Raw genomic sequence first — 22,521 nt, 5'->3', positions numbered from 1 at the left:
GCTCTAAATCTTCTGTGTGAAGCAGGACAAAGGAGAGGAGGATTTTCTCTCCTGTCTCTCCTCTCTCCTCTCACCTTTACGCTCATCGTTCTCATCGCGGCGTCAGGCCTACAAGATTATCTTCTCCGCTTCATCTCCATCCATCCCGTCGTCTTTTAAACCCCTGTCTTTGTCCCTTTCCCTCCTTGTCTCTTTCTGTCCCTCGCTGTGGAACTAAATCTTCAACCTGCCACCCCTGGAGTCCCCGCAGATGTCCGCAGCCTGGCGCTGAAGCGGGCGCTTGCCAGCAGCCCAGATGCATTTGCGACTCGTTGCCATTGTGATATCCTTGCTGTGTGAAGTGATCAGGATGGGATCTGGTGTCGTGCAGAAGCAAAGCGGTGAGTACTCTGAGGATTTGGGGTTTTAAAACGAGACTTTCTGCATCGCTTGTTGTAAAATCCCTTCTGTTTCTTAGTGGTCGCTGAGATGATGATGATGATGTGCATGACAGCAGAGCAGTTTTCACACACTGTACAAAAGGTAAACACGCAGACGTTGTCATAAAATGGATATTCAGGAATTCCATCATGTGATACATTTACAAATAACTTTAACTTTGAGGAGAGAGTAAAACATTTTCACTTTTTATCAAATTAAGTTTAAACTAGAATTGGAAAATTCACCGCATGGTTCCCACAGACAGCACGAGTTGGTAAAAGGAGCTGAAGCTCAGGCCGTCATGATTTTCATTTAATCTTTGATAATGAAAAAGCAGCTTTCTCAGTACAGAACGTCTCTTCGCTGTCTGTCCTATTATCGAGTCATTTGAAAATAAAAATAAGGACAAAATTTATATTTTTGTCAGAACAGCTTTTCCTTCCATCGCTCCAAATCAAACCCTTTGATATCCCTCTAAGTTCACTCTGGATCACCAGTATTGTTCATTTTAGTTTAGTTGTAAGTGGCTGAACTGTCATTTCGCTCCTTGTTCAGCTCTGCAGACACTCACGGTGGTTTGAGATTCTCCACAAATCCAGGTTTGTGTCTAATGAGTCCGTATAAATCCCAGAAAACAGTCCTGACCACAGACCCACAGGTATGTGGCGACCCTGACGCTCACCAGTGTCTGGCATTTCCTCAGGAATTTAAGACTAATAGAGGGCTATCCGGTCTCAATTACACCGTCATTTTGGCCTCCGTCAGGCAACCAGAGGTGAGACATTAGATAATGATTAGAGCGGCTGCATGGAGCCATTAGGTACCCCTGAGCCTCATTCGAGGTAACAGCTTGTGACAGCAAAGAAACTGTTTGAAATACAGCAGCGCTGACAAAGTCAGACTGACAGGAAGCAAAGGAAGATACAAATAATACAAAAAAACACAAAAACAGAAAGGTTTGCAGACACTGATGTGCTCAGTTCTAATGAATACAATAATATCAACAGCACATCGTAAAGACAAATATGTACGAAGAGACTGCTGGTTCAAAAGTACATAACTTTATCGGTCATTGGCTCCGTTTGTCAGTGTGTCCTTGAACATGATACTGAACCCCAGACTGCTCCCAGCGCTGTGCGTGTGTGTGTGTGTGTGAGTGTGTGTGTGAGTGTGTGTGTGAACGTGAGAGCACAGAATCATTGCAGGGGGTTTTGGAGAGCGAGCGCTCCGTCACACCTGATGAGCAGGTTGGCAGCTTGAATGGCCGCCTGTGCCACCAGTGTATGAGCGTGTGTGTGTGTGTGCGTGTGTGTGTGAATGGGGGAGTGTCGCATGTGCTGTAAACTGCTTTGAGTGGTCAGTAGAGTACAAAAACAGTATATAAATGCAGCCCATTTACCATTTATGGCTGAAACCTTTCATTTGAGTCTTCAGTCTACAGAATCTCTGCTGAGTCGTGGATGAAGGTCTTTGATGCAAATAGATCAGAGCAGCTTGAAGTTAGATACCAATTTTAGGTCTGTCGGGTCGAATGCTGATTGCGTGCACAGCAGGTTGACCCGCTGTCAGAATTCATCACTTCACACCAAGAGATTTACGCCCCCCCCCCCCCACCTTCTTTCACACACAACTGAAACAGGTTGAAGTGATTCAGAGCGGGAAAACTGTAGAAGTCAAGAGGTTGAAGCCATTAATCTGTCCATTAGTGCTCTTTATGTTTCTGTAAGGTTACTGTAGGTAATTGTGAACACATGTTTTACAGGAGGGGGTGAGAAGAAACTGATCAAAACTTGAGATGTGAACTTTAACCACTCTGCAGCAGCAATGAGAACACATAACTCTGATTCCACCGTTTCCTCTTTACCACTTAATAATCAGCCATCGAAGCTGATTCTGTTCGGTGTTTCGTGCTTAGTGTAAACAGCTCATGGAGATTTTACAAACTGACACTGATATTTCTGTTCCTGATGTTATTAGCTTATTTCTGCTTTCTTTGAGGAAAAACCTCAAAACTTACATTAAACTAAGCTGATTGTCAGGTTTTGATTTTGAAGAGACTCACTGGGTCAAATCTTTTTTTTTTTAACTGTGGATGAGGGACTTTTTCAGTTTTACAGCATACATGACTGTAGAGGATGTGGTTCTATAAAGAGGACCGTGTGGACTGAATGTCAGGAGCCTTTTTTCCTCAGTTGGGTGCAAATGCACACAGAGATTGATTTAAAGGCACCAAGTGTAATCAGGTGTCTAGCTGATGGGTTTTGATGGACTTTGCAGCAATAACGTTTGTTGGGCTTTGGAATAATTTTAAATTCTTGTTTAAAGGCTCATTCTGCATTTCTTTTTTTTTTTTTTACCCACAAACAAACAACTGACATGTGAGAGGTGTCATCATGTTTCCTCTTATTTCCCACCAGACTCTGTCCTGTTTCTTACTGTCTGTGAAGTCCCTGCAGCTAAGTCTAAACAGATAATAGATACAAGTGAAAAAAGTTGCCTCTCAAGAAGTTGAAAATAGCAGAAGAATCACATATATGCTGAGATTTTGGGTGAATTTGAATGAAACCAGAGCACATGTGACAGCAGTGAGCTTCACCTTTAAAGGACACATCAGGCCATCACCAATCAACAGAAAACAAAAGCACCTGCACGCCTGCGTGAGGATCCCGGCTAACTACAGATGAACCTGCTGGGAAACAACATGAGACAAACATGAGCTTTGCTTTGTGTCTTATTTTTGTTTTATAGCAGCGTATTTCTCCATCATCGGGAGTCTGTGAGGTGAACATAAAGCTCCTCTAACACCGCTAGGACCGAATTTCAGAAATCACGTGGTGAAAAATGTGGTCGACCACAGCACGTCTTTAACCCGACTGTGTGGACAGCCACACGTGTGTCATCAGGAACAACACATCTTGTGTTATTTTTACACGTCACCCCACCTGGCAGGCTTTTCTTGTTACTGTACACATTATGGTGCATTGTGGGTTTTTTGGCTCCATCTACAGAAGCAGCAGCTGCTGTATGTTACCAGGAAATCACACCCTAAAACAGAATTCTTTCTATTTCTACTATATTTCTATTTCTTTCTTTCTTTATTTTAAACATTTCCCTGGTTATGTGAATTCAGTTTTAGGGTGGAATGCCCCTTTAAACACTAGCATGTTCCCCTGAAACCCCAGCGGAGCTTGTTACACCTGGTGCTTGTTAAAAACCCAGTGCAATCCCATGCAAGGTCAAAGGTCACCGTTTTACACTACCTAAACCTGCCGCGCCTCTAAAACTCCCTTAAGCCCAAAGATCGATAGCATATGTGCGGAGAACTGTTTTGCAGCCAATGGGTCGAGACCTCAAAGCGACGTCCCACAGCTCGGTGGAAAGGGTCCCCGGGTTATTCTGGGGAAATCTGCTCCGTTCTACTCCACATTAACTCTTCTTTACTCAGTTGTCATCTTCTCATCTCTATTTTCGACCATTAAGACTCTGCTAAACTAAGATTATTTGAGAACACATGTGCCAGGTCAAAGGTCGACACTAAGTGCTTCCTAAAGCAGCACAAAACAATGACGGTTTGACAACATAATCACCTAAATTTGGGTTTGGACGTCCAGCAAGAGTCCGTATGTGTAAGAAAAGGGGCCACTGTGAAACAATAATCCCTCCTTGACTTCTTCACCTTTTGTTTGTTTTCATCTTCATCTTTGATGTTTCTGTACTGCATCATTTCCTTCCAATCGCCTGTCACTGCAAGAGTGGAATGGAGTTTCTGAAGGCGTGCCTCAAAACACGTATTGAGTCCTTCATAGTTTACATTTCTTCAGCGAATACGTCATAACTGGCCGACAGCGTCTGTCCAAGTTGAAAGGCTCCTCCAAACGTAGAAAGAGGTGCAGCTGTTGCCCTCAGTTTCCCATAATGCACTGCCTCACCGGTCAGTGTTGAACGTGTGTTCAGGTGAAAGTCCAAAGTCTAGAAACATGGTGGCTGCTGCTGTGTCACTCAGCTTCTGACTAATTCAGCAGGAAGTTTCAGGGGTTTAAGAAGCAGCTGCGTCCTTGTTGAAACACATGATCGTCAAAAGGAGCAAAAGCTAAATGTAGCTGTGACCCTGACTCCCAAAAACGATGAGACGCTGTGTAAAACGTAAACAAAAACACAATCAGTCGTTTCTCTGAGTCCATGTGCTCATCTCCTTCATCCAATCATGTGTTCACAAAGTGGTGAACTCGCTCCATCCTCGCCTGTGAGCGGCTGAGCCTTTCCAGGATGCTCCTTTCACACCCAGTCATGATCCTCTCACCTGTTACCAACGAACCTGTTTACCTGTGGAATGTTCCAAACAGGTGTTTGATATTTACAAAAATCGATGAAGCTGATGAGAGAAAACATTAAATATATTGACTTTGAGCTGTTCTCAGTTGAGTTTGTGTCCAAAAAGGTTTGTTTATGTTTTAGACAGCGTCCAAACTTTTTGGGACTGTGCAGTTTACCTGAAGAGACGGCAATGAGGTTTGAGTGATCATGTGACTTCGACCAGTTTAAAACCATCTTAAACCACAGCTCAGCCAGCCAGAGCAGCAGTGGAAAAACGAAGAATCCACTCCTTCATGTGAATAATGGCAGAAATAAACTCAGCATGGACACATTGTTAGTCACAGGAGAAGAAGGAGGTTTTTCACCATTAACCAGCTGCATACCAGGGTCACAAGTCATGAACCAGTAAGTCCTCCAAGCCAAACAGCAAACGCTCCACCTCCCGACTGATGCTGGTGTTTCACTCTCACAAACTTTGAGAGCAAACGTGTAGAAAAAACTTTGTGCGTCATGATAAGGAGGAAGAGAGGCCAAGTGTGCTGCAGTATTTCTACTGCGTCCGTAGTGTGTTTAGCTAATGTTAGCGGTCCATGATTTGATATCTTTCTCAGAGAAACTTCTTAACTGTCGCTGGTTTTTATCTCACCTGTTGCTGAAGACTGAGGCTTCTGCTGCTGGAGAAACTAACATTTCTTCTTCTTCTATGATGGATTTCTCTCTGCGTGATTGATCGTCTGTGAAATGGCAGCGCTAAAAAGGAGGCCTTGCTCTTCGCTGAAGGTTTATGTCAGTTCTACTGAACTCACGGACGTTTTTTGTTTTTTTTTTTTCATTTGATGAATGGCATTCACACCCAGGAGCTGCCAGAGAAAAGACAACCTCTGTGCCAGAGAGCTGCTAAACTAAAGTCACTGGGGTTAAGGCTCTTCAGCACCTTGTTGTTAAGGTGCAGAGCCTTTGATGGATCCCTTTAAGCTCAAAAACTTGTGATGTACATTTCTATAAGCAGACATGATGCATGAGAGTCTGCAGCCTGCAGGGTTTGCAGCAGGACTGCCTGCAGCGTCAGCACGCAGAGCAGAGTCGATGTTCATCTGTACACATTTCACAGACAGCACACGGTCAGACTGTGACGTCTGGTACATCGTTTCTGTGGGTTTTCGCAACATTTTTCCTTCAAATGTACAAGTTGCTTAAATTTGTGAGAACCAGAAATTAAAATTGGCCAAGTTTGAGTCCACTGGAATAACACTTGAATATTCATTCTTGATGTTTAATTATTCTGATCCTTATATTTCACTAGGATCAGCACCTCGTTATGAGCAGGCTGCATCCTGTAACCTTTAAATGTTCATTTCACTGCAGTTTGCTAACTGAATGAACAGCTTCTCTTAGCTTATGAGCTTAAAGAAGCTCATTTTCACTTCACAGAGGCTGTAAAGTCGTATGCAGCCTTTAATCACTACTTTCCTGATTAAACTCATTGCACACACACACACACACACACACACACACACACACACACACACACACACGCACACACACACTCAATGCGGGCGGCAGCAGGTATTCTGAGGATCAGACTCAGTGATGGTTCAGACTCACGCACACTCAGCCCCCCCCCTTCACCATCCGTAGATTCAGCTCATCTCACTTCATTCCATCCATCTCTCCATCCCACCTCGCCGTCTCTCCGTATCCCTCCTTATCCCCGTCGGATTGGAAGCATTCCTACTCTGTCTGCTGAGTCTTGTGTGTATCAGGGAGCAGACATCACTGCTCGCTGTTATAATATAATAAGACTTACTTTGGCTTACACATAAGCTGAACTGTTACGCCACCAAGATGTGAAATCTATCGTCAGCGAGCACAAACTTTGTCAGGACTGAACTCGCTTTGTGTTCGCTTTCAGTGTGTTTGATGGATTTTACCTCACAGATTCATGAGGAAACATGAATACAAGCAGCATCCTGTGCACGCTGCTCCCTGTGTGCTGGTCTCTGCTGGCAGCCACGTTTCAATAAAAGCACAGCGCTGGCATTTTTAGAGTCAGATCCTTAATTTCCTAAAAAATTTAGAAAACAAATCTGCTACCAAAAATTTGCCAGTTTGACGTTTAGAAACAAAAACGGTTCTTTATTAAATTCAGACTCATTTTATGAGCAAACATTGGAGATTTATCCAAGTTTCAAAAACCTACCGATAATGTAATTTACTGTCATTTTAGTGATCTGTAATCTGATTTCTGCTCTTTGGAGAGCAGGGCTTTTGGTTTTGGCTGACAGCCCTTGATTCAATACATGCACAGCATGTACAGAACAAATGTTCTGGAGATGAACAGCAGATTTAATGACAGACAAAAGTGCCACTTATTTAACAGTGAAAGAAGAAATTTGAGTGTGCGCAGCTTTTATTTTGCTAAAAGAGAAGCAAAACTTTGAAAATGTTAATAATAAATTCATCATTCAGAGTCTCTTGAGCACCAAAGTTGCCGTTCTCTTAAACATTTTGTCTGCATATTTTAAAGTAACAAAATCAAGAAAATGCATAAAATAATAACTTGCAATAGCGTTTCATTTTTCAGAAGCACGAATAATTCCACTTCACACCTTTTTAAACTAAGTGTCACCTGCTCTTCCGCTCCAGGATGATTATGAAGAGAACTTTTAAAAGCGTCATTTGAAGGAGCCTGATTAAAATTTGCCTTTGCTTTGGTGTTAAATCTTGTTAAATGTGCAGAGAGCAGCTCTCTGCTCAGTCTGCTCTGCAGCTACATGTGAACGTCTTCCTGCCTGCAGCGTCTGCAGATCCGCATTTCAAGGAGCTCAGCGGTGGATTTTTCATGGAGTCCAGAAATTCTCTCTGTATCTTGAGGATTTGGCATCTCCTTTGCTTCCTCGTGCCCTCCTCCTCCTCCTCCCCCCGCTATCACTCTGTGTCTCTTTGCATGTCCTCTAAAAGTCCCCCTGTCCTGATCCGGCCTCTGTTGTCTCCTGCAGCTCACAGAGACACATCAGAGGACTGTCGGAGCTGTCTGGAGTGTTCCCGTGACAACGGCTGTGTGCGCTGCCCCGAGCGACTCTTCCTGTTCCTGCAGAGGGAGGGGATGTCTCACCATGGGACATGTGTCCACGCCTGCCCCACTGGACACTACGGACAGAGAGGGAAGGACATCAACCGCTGCATGAGTACGTTTCTGTAACAGAGAATATCAGCCTGACACTGAGTCTCAGTCACATCAGCACACATGACTCGTTTGTCTTAAGCCTAAACTAGTGAAGGAAAAGTGAACACGAAAGGAGGGAAAATGGACTTAAGACAGGATTGAGCTCTCACAGCGCAAATTAAAGTTGACTGTGCAAAGTCCCTCAGATGATAAGTCTCCTCTTTGCACCTTTCTTTATGACCTGCGGCTCCATCCTTCCTTTCCTGCATCCAATGACTGCAGTGAAAATCAGAGAGAAATAAAGTGTAGTTTCCTCGTGATTGAACTGTTTTAATGTGCGATGGTCTCCGTCCTCTCAGAGTGTCGCTCTCTGGACTGCGAGCACTGTTTCAGCCGGGACTTCTGCACCAAGTGTAAGCCCGGCTTCCAGCTGTACAAAGGCAAGTGTCTGAGCCGCTGCCCAGAGAGGACCTTCGCCCACCAGACAGACTGCCTCGGTGAGTAAAGACAAACGCAGCGTTTGAGAAACCTTTGTGGAGTCTAATCAGAGAGCAGCAGCAGCCTTCTTCTACATAAATCTACTGTCCTGCTGCTTGTTACCTGCCGTGTCTCTTTAAATGATTGTCACCATCAGGACATATTCTTCCAAAGATAAATCCAGTCATATAAAACATAACTGTGCCATGATGAGGTGACAGCGTGTGTGATTAGCCATCACAACAACTTTCCTTCAATGATTTTGTCGTGTTTGAAGAAAAGCTTGACATGTTAACATCACTGAATAAAGAGCAAACAAAAGGAAGACATTCAGATGTCCTCTGTGCATCAACATGCACACCAAGAACTCCAGAGCAAGAAGCAGCAGCGATGCAGCTTTGAGACTTCCTCTCCGAAGTGTTCAAAGTACAACACTGAGTCCTACAAAAGTCTGCAACACATAAATAAAAACAGATTTCAGTCCTCCACAATCAAACTGTGTTTACTGACAACAGTTTTATGAAGCGCTCCTGAGCTCATGTGTTAATCTCCTTTCTACAATCATGTGTTCACAAAGTGTTGAACCTCGCTCGTGAACATCTGAGCCTTTCCAGGATGCCCCTTTCATACCCAATCATGACACCATCACCTGTTACCACTGAGCCTGATTACCTGTGGACTGATTCCAAACAGGTGTTCCACATCTTTCTCAGTCTTCTGTTGCTCCTGTCCCAACTTGTTTGAAACGTGTTGCTGCATCAGAATCAGAAAAAGCAGATATTTACAAAAATCAATGAAGCTGATGAGCTCAAACATTAAATTTATTGTTTTTTGTGCTGTTTTCAGTTGAGTTTATGTCCAAAAGGATTAACGAAGGATCTGTTTCATTTATGTTTTTCTCAGTTTTGGGGGTTGTGTTATAATTTATGCTGAGTAACAAGTATGACAGCCAGCAGTGTGGTGGTGTGATGCTGTTATTCTCCTCAGCGTCCAGCACATATTCTCTTTTCTTTTATCTCTGAGGTCATAAAGCTTGCATCTGTTGAAGGATAAGACAGGCGATATTTAAGATTTTCTCATTGTTAACCAACAATAAATTGATCCTCCTGAGCCGGTTATATTGATGTATTACCTGCCCGCTAAATCTTCTTCTACAGCTACACACTAGAGCTTATTTGGACTCAATCCCACACACACCGTCCTGCTGCTGCTAATACTCATGCGAGCACTAAATGCAGTTAAAGCACAGATGAAAATAGTCCCAACAGATGCACCGTTTCCTCCATTTGCTAAAAATCATTTGCTAAAAACCATTTGTTCCTACTGAAGATTTACATCTTCAGTAGGAACAAATGGACTTGAGACTGAGAGCCACAGACAGGAGAGGGAAGTCGAGAAGCACTGAGAGGTGGAAGAACACACTGCTGATTCTGGTCTTTTCACTCGATTTGTTGACAGTAAGAAAAAGACAGAATCAAACTCTGTCCAGGTGTTACTCAGACACCTGCAGAAGCCTGCTTGGATAAACCTAAAAATGCAACAGAAACTGGAAAACTGCAGCATGTAAACACCTTATCCGGGTTTCCGATCGCTGTCTGCCGTGCGTGCAGATGATAAACCTACGCAGCGGTTAGCGGAACAAACGCCGACGATGATAAACGATGCAGCGGTGGAGCAAATGCTGAACAAAAGTCCAACACTGACGTGTTTCATTCCTGCTGATCAGATGCAGAGACGCAAAACCAAAGTAGGTTCGTCTTCACTTGATGAGGTAACTCAGCCTGCAGACACTGCTGCTGCACCTGGAGGACGAACATGTCTGCAGACAGACTGTTAGAAACCAGATTTCTCTGCGTTCCAGCTTCACGTCCCAGATTCCCAGAGAGAAGACAGAGAGCCAGAAATTTAGTGTGAATGTAAACCTACTCATTGTCACTGTGTGACCTTCAGTGACTTCTTTCCCATCTTCATATGTGTTTGAAGTTACTGTCTGTTATAAAGGGGTGAACTCGACCCCGGCCGGCTGGAAAAAGCAGGTCGGCTCTGCAGTGGACGCAGCGGTGAAGCTAATCTGAGAGCTTTAATCAACAGCAGACGTGTTCCTGCAAACTGCTCTCCTTTAATCTGGGGCCACTTTTCTGCACTATTTCATGTGTGAATGATTGAGGATTTCATTGGTTTGTGTTTTTTTTTTTTTTTTTTTTTTTTACCTACATTAAGCAGATTTTGGACAAAAACTTGCACCTGTTTCGGTAAACTGCAATTTGTTTGAGTGAAAGGTCGTGAAAAGAAACCTTGAAATAATTCTTAAACACTTTCAGATGGATCGAATTATTGTCCTCGAGGAAGCGACATGATTAAAGTCAACAGACTTTTGATCATGTTAAACTCTGCTGACAGCTGAATGACACATCCAAGCTACGACTTCTGCCTTTGTTTGGGACCTTTTGTCCCGAAACATTTAAGAGACTTGATTCGTCTCCTCCTCCGGTTCTGACCAACGCTCATCTCTTCCATTTCTTTCTCTGCGTCCATTTCTCGAGCTCATCGTTTCTGGTTTGGAGCCAAACTGTGAATGCAGCACATGATTCACATTAAGAGTCCTCAGAGAAGTTTAAGAATTCATCTTCATATCTCGCTGTGTATCATCCCGCCCCTCTAAGTGAGATATAATGTTGATTTCACTCATCATTCGTTGCTCTTCGGGGCTCCAAACTGCCCCTCTGTCGTCCACCTGCACCATCTGCAGCTACTGTTGTTTCTTGGCGGCGTGACCACATCTGTTTTCATGGCCGATGTTAAGGTTTCATTTCTGACTGTTGGTACACACCTCGAGCAACTCCAGAGAAGAGTCGCTGGAAATCTTTTCATTTTGTACCCAAAATATGACGATGATGATGAAGATGATTGCCAAGAAGTGCTGTCCCGTGTTGCCCGAGGGTGGCGGGTTTTCCGCTGTGGACTGCGTGGAAAAACTTCAGTGTTTTTGTGAGTGACATCACTCACCAGCAAACAGTCACTACGAGTGAAAAGTCCTGTTTGTTAATGCCTCAGCTGGTGTTCATCTATCCTAAATGGTAGCAATGTGGTCGCTGGGTCTGAAGGACCACAGCAGGGGTTATGGTTGTAATTTATTGATTTATCTTAACTATCTCAGCCCTTTGTTTCTCTGCACATTCAGCTGAACGTTCAGCTCTCCTCTGAGACTCTCAGGCTGAGAAAGGAAGTTAAAAGTCTGCCTTTAGTCAGAGATATAGTGGTTAAAAGGCTCCTAAGCTCCCTGTTCAGAGCTTCACCACCACTGTTTGACCACTTCTTCATGTTTTCTTCTCGTTTCTGATGCTGAGACATCTTTAATCGGCTCGTCTCTCCTCTCTCTAATCCCAGAGGACTGTCACCTGGCTCCGCTGGGAGAGTGGAGCGACTGGAGCGTCTGTCTCCGTGATGGCGCCAGCTGCGGCTTCAGGTGGGGCAGGCAGACCAGGACCCGGGGTGGCGGGCAGTCCGGCAGGATGCCTGAAGAGAAAGCGGCGTCACTGTGCCCGTCCCACAGCGAGACACAGAGGTGCAGGATGAAGAAGAAGTGTCCCACAGGTGAGAGATTACAGGTGCAAACAGAAGGCGCTGACAGATTTAAGCAGCCTGCTGCAGCCAATCGCTCAGCTGATTTATTCTTTATTACGCTGGACTGCCCGACAACATCTGTGGATTCTCTGCATTGTTTGGTCTGATGTTTTGTGCTGTGTTGACACACTTGTGCAATTTATAATGCCAAGTGGGAGAGTTTGGACCCTATAAAGAACAGTCCAACATGTGCTACTTCTAATTAGCATCTGAGGGCTGATGTGAAGAGTTTTCAAGAGCAGCAGCGTAGAAAGAGGAAGCTTCCTTAGTTTCTGTCATGTTTGGTGCTTCGGTGCAGATGCTTTCATGCTTGGACTCTGGCCTGATTTACCTTCAGGTCTGAATACACTTGTGTGTTTAATGCACGCTGAAGTTGCATTTTGTGACTTCCTGTAAGCGATGGACATGATGAAGCACATCAAACATGAAAGTATTTCACATCAGGCTTATTTATGTGTTTGATAAAGTAAGTTCTGGCCCACAGTCATTTCAGTTCATCTTCAGAGTTAGCCTCTCTGTCACCCAGCTGTCCTTTATTACTGCCGCATTGTGAACATCGCAGTCGAACTGCAGCACATATCAAATTTATCACAATATTGAAAGTCAGGAACAAGCAGTTCTTGCACAAGCGAGGCTTTTCACAATAACTCCACTTTTCTGAGGCTTCGTTATGAAACATCCAACGAGTCAAATAACAAACTCAGCAGCGTTTTCTGATCTGACGCCTTATCTTCAAAAGAGACATCAGCCTCCTGACCTGACGGCGCTGCGGTTAAGGTTTGGGGAAACATCGTGGTTTGGCTTAAAACTTTTACTTTGTTAAAGCCGCGGCCATCTTCGTCGTCATGGTTAAAATAATCAGCACTTGGTTGACGTTAGGGAACGATTGTGGTCATGATTAAACTAAACCAAAAGTGACTCGGGGAAGGAAACGGGAAACAAACAGCGGTCTCCCGAGCTGGGGTCCAACTGTTTGTTTACTCATCCACCTCCTCCGCTCTGTAATAACATCACCTGCTTCCTCTTTCTTCCATCATGGCCGCGACAGGACTTTGTCACTTGAACGGAAGCGCGTGCTCTTCGCGGCGCTTCCTGGAACGGTCGATGGCGTGGTTCCTCTCGGTTGGACAGAAACATCCCTCGGTGCTGTTGACATCCTCGAGGCTCGCCGGGTTTTGTTGTGATTTGGTGTTTGAACCACTACAACGCTGTTTAGGAGCTTTTGTTTATGGCAAAGGAAATATAACACAAACACGGTACGACCCCGAGTCTGCGATGACGGCATGCGGTGGAACAAGTGAAAGGCTGAGGGGAGGAAACCACTTCCAAAATATTTATCTGTTTTAATTAAAATGAAAACGGAAGAAATCCCTCTTGGGGTGACTTTTGCAAGAGAGATGTTTGTGACAGAATGTTATGGAAAAAGGGATAATTTGCATTACAGAACAGTTAGAGGACAGCAGCCACACCACTTCATTTCTTTAAACCACGTATTGATTGATATCGCCCTTTAATTACTGCAGTTTAATCCTGTGTAAACCTGCTCAAAGATGCATCTACAGACGCAGAATAAGTTCCAGGAGAACCAGCCTGTTGAACGTCGGCCTCGCTCGGCTCCCCGTGGCTAAAAAAGGACTTGTCCTTCTTTATGCTGGCTGCTCCTCTGTGAGATAACATCTTCAAACGTCACAACGCCCTCAGCTTCATCAGACGTTTTGCTTTCACGTCGCCTCCGTCTGAGGATACGCAGCCTCTCAGACTGGCTGGAGCTCGCATCTCATGTCTGATCACGTCTGCGGCGTAATGCTCATCATGTGTTCTGAGTCTCTGAGCGTCCAGACGAACCTGAAAATAGACTACAACTGCAAACAAATATTTTGAAAGCTCTGTGTTGTGGAAATGCCGTCAATGCTGGTTAAAAGTGTTCCGAGGAGAACAAAACCCAAGATAATTTGGTCTCATATTCCTCTGCCCTCATCAGTGAGAGGACTATTGTATTGGAGGCCTTGTAAGGCTCTTATTTTTAACTCTGCATTAAATTAATGATGAACTTCATACGGATATTCCAAAACATTAAAAACCAAACTTGGCAGCAGTTTCTGTTTTGCCTCCAAAACCGAGTTGTTGTTGTTGTGACCTTTCGATTGTTCCATATTTTCTTCTTCTTCCACAAACAGCACAGAAGGCTGTGAAGCATTTAAACAGTGTGGACGAATGAGCAGAGGCACGTCGTTAACTTTTCCCAAATTGGTGAGAAACCCAGCAGTGACTTCTCTTTAAAGTCTGCGAGTATTGTCTGGTTTTAGTGTCTGTGTGTGTCCCTGTGTGTGCGTGCCTGTGCGTTTTCCACTTCTTCCACAATGGAAGACAGTCATTTGAAGTAATTATCATTATCATTGTCAGATCGGATGTCCAGTGGCATTAGCAGAGGAGGAAATCCGATCCAGCAGAGTCTGGAGCAGCGATCGGGCCCGTGGACCTAATAGCACACATCTGGGATGAAAGGATGCTGTGGCATCTCCCTGACATTCCTCTGTTGTTCCAGATTAGACGGCTCTAGTCTTTTAATTCCTGCTCTCTTGTTGTCTTATTGTTTTCAGATGAGGAGGAAGGACATGGTCTCATCTCCCATCCACTCTCCCTGCTCTTGCTTTTCTCTCTGTCTCCTCACCAATGGCAGCGAACTGTCACAGGCTAACAAAGGGGTTTGGTGGTTGTTTTGCTGGCAATCTAGCAACATCTGACATAGACAGTTAAGATGTCACGTTGTCAGGAAATATCTTGGCAACACAAATACATTTCCATTTGTATCCGCATTATCTTATGGACAGGAAGTTTTAAAGAGCGGTGGCCCAGCGGTTACACAGACAGTCCTCGTCACAGGGTCAAGTCCCGGTCGAGCGTTGAAAGGTGAAGATCTAGGAGGCCGGTTATAGGCAGTGATTGTCCTGGCTCGCTGCAGAGACGTGGGTTTTGGTTTCAGTTAGAGAAGCGTACTTATGACCGGAAGGTTGGTAGCTCAGTTCCTGGACCGGCAAGAGAAATCTCAGGTCGAGTGAAAGAGCAGCATTTAAAGTGAACTTCTGACGTGACGAAGCCGCTAGAAGACAAGTCAGTGGATCGGGGTGAATATCTGACCCACGATTCAGGTAATCAATCTAAATGTTGTTGAGACATTTCACGCAAAATCAAGGGCAACCTCATGGTGGCGCTAAAGGGAAGGTCACAGGAGCGGCAAAAACTTTGAGAACATTTCAGTTGACCAGTTTTCAAACATGATTCCTCAGATTTTAGAGTCAAAAAGAGAGTTACATGCATAGATGCATTACGTACTGATTTGACCAAAATGTAACATGTAGTATGCAGCACGCAAACAAAAGCGAAGTCTGCAGTATGCCAAATACCAGCATATCGTGCTGATTCTGCAAAAATCTCCAGTATACATCGGACCAGTTGACCTCGCCCCACAATGCAAAGCACTGGAGGGTTCGCAACCATCAGCTGAGACAACACTGGGACTTTTTTTTTTTTTTTTTTTTACAGTTTTCAGATGCTATTTCATCACTTTTAAACAATTTTTGAGGCCAGAAAACTGAAGATAAATAGGAGTTGAGAAGCTCCATCAGCACCTGTTTGGGTAGCTCGGCAGCCAAACAGACCCTGTCGGCCCCACAGTCACACACTGCAGCATCAAAGGCGGAGGAAAGCCAGGCCCACCGCTCAAAGATAGTTTCAGTTAGTACCTTGTTAGTCTGTCATTACATTATTTCTTCATCGAAATTATGCAGCTATTGCCAAGAGGGAAATGTTCACAATATGACCAAACCAGCATGAGCATCAGCACGAACAAAAACACCATCAATCAGCAAGTATTTTGTGAAAAGGCTCCCAGCTTGACTGAAGCAAGGACAACAAGGATGACGTTACGCTTCCAAAGCAAGACTTCAAGCATGTCGTACATACTGCGTTCATCGGTAGTACATAGCAGGCGAGTACAGTATATTTAGCTTCTAAACAAAGTAGCCTAACGAAAGCAGATTATAAGAGCACGAAGTTTCTTTATCCATCGAGGTTAGAACACCACAAATAACTTGGCTGTAAATTTATCCAGCATAACTGGGAAAAAATAACAAATCACAAACTGTGTAATTATACTATACTGTGTCCACATGTTGATAACTCTTTTTAAGTTTGGTCTGCACGTCTGTTCGTAAAATGGCTTTTGCGGCTTCAGACACATGTTTGGTGTTAGCGTGAAAGCTTATTAGCTGTATTTATGGTGGTGATAATCTCTCGTAGCCGGACTGATTTATTCGTCTCCCTTTTAAGGGGAGAGAGTGGCAGCGCGGCTTTTATTCAGGACATAATGCATTTCCCCTTCTATAAAACAGAAAGGAGCTGCATAGCCAATGTTTTATGATGCTGTGCAACACGAATGCAAACTGGAGGGAAACAGTGGTCGAAGTCCAGCAGCATGCATCTGTCTTGCATCTGCATTACAACAAGTTAAAACAAACTGTGGCTGAGCTCTCTGTCAAACGTCCATCCTTCATTATTATTCCATTAGTGCTGCAGAGCGTTGTTTTCTGAATTCTGTGAAGTAGAAATGAATGGACATAAGTCACAATAGAAAACTGAAGTCCCTCGTGGCTTGTTGCCTGGTCATTACTTCAGCTCTCTGAATGCCGAAAAAGAAAGCGAGGCTTAATTCATACAAGTGGTTCCTCTTGGGAAGAGAATACTGCAGCTGTACCCCAGTGTTTAATGTACTAAATGCAATAAAAATCAAGCACAGGTTTGGTACAGTCCCACAGCACACTCACATTCTGCACGCTACGGCTAGCTAGCCAAAAACAAGTTCAAAACACAGAACGAGGCTGAAAATAAAACACAGAGCAGGCGGCTCACTGGAATCACTCAGTCTCTGAGTGAGCACTCAGTCCACATTAACTAATATCCTATAATACTAACAGGAAATGACCCAAGGTGTGAAATGGTTCACCACAGGCCTAGATTTATAAAATACACATTTTTTGTCAGGACTTTGCGTGCAGTTTAAGAAGACTGCAGCCAGTTTCAGCCATCAGATTCACACACAGAGGGACAAAGTGTGCATCAGCACCGAGCCTCGGTGCGTGTCGCCATTGACATGGACCGAATGGCTCGTAGACATATTTCCACAGTATCATCCACAACAGTGGCCCCCAGCCTGGGGCCAGGGCCCCCATCTGAGCAGTCGCAAAGTGACAGAGAGGAGAGCACAAAAACTGATTTTTACTGCATTAAGTCCTGTGGGGGGCACTTTGTTCTAATGGCATGAAGGCACTGCTCGACAGGACGCCCAAAGGGACTTCTCCTGCAGCCCATTTTCTGCTTCTGCATTCACAGAAGCTTCAGTCCTTCACCTGTCTGTTGATCCTGGAGTCCTCATGATTAAAAGTCCTCCTTCTGCCAGCATCCACCAACAGGTGCAGTGACCATGACACTGAATGTGATGCAGGCAGATTACAAACTACACTCAAAAATGACCTTAGAGAGGAATAAACTGTTTTATTTAAACTGGACATATTGCGTTAAAACAGGGGCTATTCAGTGCGATTATGGCCTTGTACAGTATGTTTTGCTGTCATCATGCATACATTTTGTATGATTTGTCTCTCACAGCTGCAAACACAAGAGAATCGTTTTCCCAGGCTGTGATGTTAACAAGCGACACTTTCTGGAGCAGCCCAATACCCGACGAATAGAGACCACGTGGGACTTCATCGGGAGTATTTTTGGGAGGGACTCGCTGATATTATCCAGATTGTATTTTTATGGGGATATGAGCTCAGTTTCTGGTCTCTCAGCTAATTTAAGTTAGAAGGCACAAGCCAAAGCATGGCTGGGGGCGTCCTGGTGGGCCAGCATGGCCGTCGTAACTGTGATGGAGAGTTCAAATCTGACTGGGGACTCTCATTGCATGTCATCATCCCGTGTTTCCCATGACTGAACTCTCAAATAAAGCCAAAAATGTTTAATAAAACAGCACTCCTTTTAGTTATCATGTAGTTAAATTTAGGTTGAATTCAGAACAGGATAAGTCCACTATGACTACCTGTTGTTTTGACATTTATACGCAGACATTTTTCTGTTCTCTTACCCTGAAATCTCAACAGAAGCATCCAGCTGTTCAATCCACAGGGGCTCCAGCCGGTGATGGCGTCACAGTCCTCAGAATCAGCTGCACCTTCAGCTGCTGAGAGAACAAAATGTTTTTACCAGAATCTGATGGACAAAGAGGTTTCAAGTAGGCTGCATGAGGAGAAAACAATGAAGGGAATGTTGCTTTCATTTATTCTTCTTCCCATCACCCTCCCTGCCTCTAAATGGCCAAAGTGACACAGGGGGTCAATCATTAAAGGTATAGTTAATAAGATCACAACATATAGACAATTTGAACAATGCACCTGGGAGTACCACGCTCACAGAGCTCCCCAGGGATGCCTGCTCAGCCCCTTCATGTTCACGCCCTCCATCCACGACTGCAATCCCCCATATGAAGAGACATCAGGTGTGAGGTTTGTGGATGACACCAACATCATCGTCCAGACAACCTCAACATCAACAAAACCACCCAGCTGATTGTAAAAAGGAGGCAAAGATGCACAGACCTGTCTACATCAGCTTTGGGTTCCTGGGAATCACAGACAACCTGTCATGGATATCACACATCTGCAACCTGGCAAAGAAAAGACGCATTTCTTTGGAAACTTGAAGCAGAATTCCCAACTTACAGAGGAGTAAGCCCTGGACAGGAAGTCTCTGCATCAGGTGATTAAAACCACTCAGAATATCACTGGTACATCCACCGAGCGTCAGAGATTTCGGTGAATGAGGTGTCTGAACATCCCAAAGGACACTAACAGACAAACCCAGGAGCCTCAACCGGCTGCTGTCTGGCAAGCAACAGGGGTACATATGGTGGAGTCAGAAACCTAGAATCTAGACACCAGAATTAACTGACGGCAGCAAACGAGACATCTGAATGTGATGCATGTATATATAAGACCTTTAGGCTCAATAGAAAAAATATCACACACTAATGTGCCTGTGTTGTTGGAGACATGGCAGGGTCTGTAGATGGGTGGTGGTGGGCCAGTCCAGCTCAACTTTCCAGGGTCCATTTTTTTCTTTTACCACAGTCACAGAGAACAGATGTGCATCAGATAAAGGGATACTTCTGGCAGCGAGGGAACCATCCTGATCTAAATTATCCTTGACTGAATTCAAACCTGTGGAGCTGAATATTCAGCAGTCTGAGCCCTGAATGAACCTACAGCTTGTTCTCAGGCAGAGCTACTTTCAAGTATTATGCTGATGTTCTGAAGCTCTCTACTTGACTTTTCAGAGCCAGACTGTGCCATTATTTAAGAAACTTTACATCCCAGCCACAAAATGAGACTCACAAAGTTCCATTCATTCTGCAAACAAAGAGTAGATCTTTGTAAGTAGGATTATATGATGGAGACAAAATGATGGGCAGATAAAGTTTTGATTGGTTCAAGCACATCCTCATGCTTAAATGGCTGAACAGGCCGATTGTCAATGACTCCCAACACTGCAAAAACTCTCAAAAACAAGGGAAAGAAAACAATAAAAAGGAGATGTTGCTTAAAAACACTCACAGTTAGTGGGTTTAAAAAAGTTTAAAAATGACGTTTTGTAGGTTACATGCTTTTATCCCTTTTATCCAAGTGTGCTTCACTTTCACTGTATTCATAGAAGAGGTAAAAATCATATCAGACATCATGGAGATACTCTGATAAGCTATCTGAAGCTTGAGAAAAGGGGCCCAGGCACTGAGCAGAGAGTATTTGAAATATATGTTGTGAATACAGTGTGTAGGCTTTAGGAGCTATGAGGCATGTCCATTTTATAACTCAATATCTCTGTCATACTCGTTGAGGGCAGAGGAAAAATCAGTGCTTTATTATACGGGACTGGATTACTTTGCAGAGAACAATCTTATATCCACCAACCGCTCAAATAAATCCCGCCTGACAGAAAAGGGAGTTCCACCGTTTCAGACGCTGATACTTTAATATGCAGGCTGCGCAGTGCAGAACTCAGTGGCCCTCTCATCCAGCTACACATGGATCTGGGTAGAGCTTACAGTGTAACACAACACAGACAGCGAGCTAAAGTGCATTTTCCCAAATATCATATGCATTAAGTTAACGCATAGCGATCCCTGCGCAGACGTAGCCTCGGGCCAACTTAAACCCTGGACAACAGGTATTCATTAGAGAACAAGGATCTCGCTGCGCACATCTTCTTCTGACTTTCACTCCTTCAATGTCCTTAATGTCTTTTCGAGACAGGCCTAAGTGAAAGATAGTAATGAGATTTTTTTTTTTCCTTTCAGAGGCTGACCTCAAAATTGTGGGCAGAGATGAGAAAAGTATGTTTTTAGGTGGATTCCAGGCGTTTTCATGAGGTTGTGTGTTGGTGTGACTGATTCGATTTGGCTGGATTCAGTCCATTTCTATGTGCTTTTATGAAGTTTTTATCGGTCCATCAACAATTCAGAGATTCGGTCTGCTCCACAGGTGGTGCGTGTATACACAGTTTTGAAGTACTGAATGTATCAAAGATGCTCCTTCGTTCTGCTTCTATGCTTTATTTTACAACTGGCAGGCACCTCCTTCTTCTGCACGACACCTCCCTCGGCTGTGCCTGAGAGCTGAAGCTGCACAGTGATCAGCAGACTTCGTTAAGACGTCTTTGACTCGCTCGTAAAACGAGGACAGGTGTACCGCTTACTGTAATTAGAGACCTGCTCCTGCTGCACCTGCTGCGGTTCTGCAGGCCTTTGATAGAACGCATGAGAGAACATGAGTTGGGTTTCATTTGTGAAGGTACAGCATGACATCACATATACTGGATGTGGACATTCCTGGTAGCGTGCGACCATACTTGTGGTATCGACGGTGTATTTGGGGCAGCTGTGGTACAGAAGGTGGAGCTGGGGCAGCTCCTCCACCCCTGGTGTGCGACTGTGAGTTTATTGGGTGAATGAGGCAAACTGCAAAGCACTTCAAAGGTGAAAGGGTCGTTAAAGAGCAGCCCGTTTCCCATTTATATCTCACCCAAGACAGAACAACCAACAAAAGCAGGTCAAAGTGAAACAAGGTGCAAATTCTTCTCGCCTCACGTATCTCAAAACTTCATGAGAGCTTGCATATGGCTGACAATTCAGAATATTTATTGACTTTATCAAATCTAAGGTTTACCAACCTTCAGCTGAATCACATCATGATGGTACACACTTTTCAGACTACTTTCTATAAATTTCTACGGTCCAGTTCAACCACGTGACCCTGCTTAAACAGATAAGAGCCATCAGCTCTCTTTCAGCCACCGTGTCCACAGATTGGACCACCCAGGCCTGAACTCTCTCCTCCCATGTGACTCTTCCAAGGAGGAGTTGATGAGATGTGAGGCAAAGGGAGATACTGATCAAACACAGCATGTTATCTTGTAGACATGAAATACCTCATGCTCGGGATTAATGGGAGCTCCAGTGGAATGTTTCCCAGTAGGTTCTGGATCAGAAAAATGGAGTTTTGATAAGAGAATCTAGGCAGCCAGTGCAAACAAATACCAAACCTATTTATTCCAAGCATAACTTTTCACTTCTAGTCATTCTTAGCAGCGCTAATGTCCCGGCCTTTGGGACGGTAATGTAGGTCGGCTGAACGACTACTGACAGATCTCAACAACCGTGGATGGACTGTCCTGACACCTCAGACATTCATGGTCCTCAGAGGGCGAAGCCTGCAGACTCATGACGGTTTCTCTGGTGACTGTAGTTGACCCCGTTTGATGCAGACCTGGCAACCCTTTCCTGTATTTTACTCTTCTCTCCTACCGTAACTTTATACAAAGTCACCCAGTATAACCAGTCTGCTACTGTTGGCTGCCCAGTACAACCGCTGCTGTCGTACACCGAGCAGCTCCGGCTGAAAACAAATGTTGTGACCTTGATGTTTCCAGTCTGGATTCAAATCTGCAGAAGGTGTTTGGAGTCTTTCAGCTGCTTGTCTCTATCGTGCATTTGCTTGTGTGTGACCCCCCAGTTTCACCCAGGAGGTGTGCGTTGGCCCACATGGCTCCATGATGCTGATAGCTTCACGTGGATTTATCATCCGTTATGCCGATGCCTTTATTTTTCCACCACAACATGTGGTTCTGAGTGCACGATGTCAGTCCAGAGTCCAGAGGATAAGACCGGCATTTCTGAAAAATCCTCTTGCTTTTTGTCTTCGTCCAGTAAATTTAGCCCACTCAGACGGGGCCACATCTCAATCTGATATTACTTTGATTTAAAAGCTCCATCACTCATATCCCAAAAAAACAAACGTCTCACTAACAAACTGATCCAAAAATGCCTTTTTGTGCCTTTTCTGACCTGCTACCTCTGTGAAGAACGCTATCTTGAATTTTGTCCAAACCTGCTTTTTTGGTTCACATTTTGA

General features: G+C 44.3%; 1 protein-coding gene across 1 annotated transcript in view; it reads left to right on the top strand.

Annotated features, from left to right (window-relative positions):
- The first annotated feature begins 248 nt into the window (after positions 1–248).
- rspo4 (R-spondin 4) overlaps positions 249–22,521 on the top strand; it is a 29,010-nt gene continuing 6,737 nt past the window's right edge. The window contains exons 1-4 of the mRNA XM_076745183.1: positions 249–380; positions 7,734–7,922; positions 8,260–8,397; positions 11,765–11,971. Coding sequence (XP_076601298.1) covers positions 296–380; positions 7,734–7,922; positions 8,260–8,397; positions 11,765–11,971 — 619 coding nt within the window. The 5' untranslated portion in view covers positions 249–295. The remainder of the gene's footprint in view (positions 381–7,733; positions 7,923–8,259; positions 8,398–11,764; positions 11,972–22,521) is intronic.

This window comes from Chaetodon auriga, chromosome 2 (genome assembly GCF_051107435.1).
Source record: "Chaetodon auriga isolate fChaAug3 chromosome 2, fChaAug3.hap1, whole genome shotgun sequence".
Classification (NCBI taxonomy): Eukaryota; Metazoa; Chordata; class Actinopteri; order Chaetodontiformes; family Chaetodontidae; genus Chaetodon; species Chaetodon auriga.
This window is presented reverse-complemented; position numbering and strand designations above follow the sequence as displayed.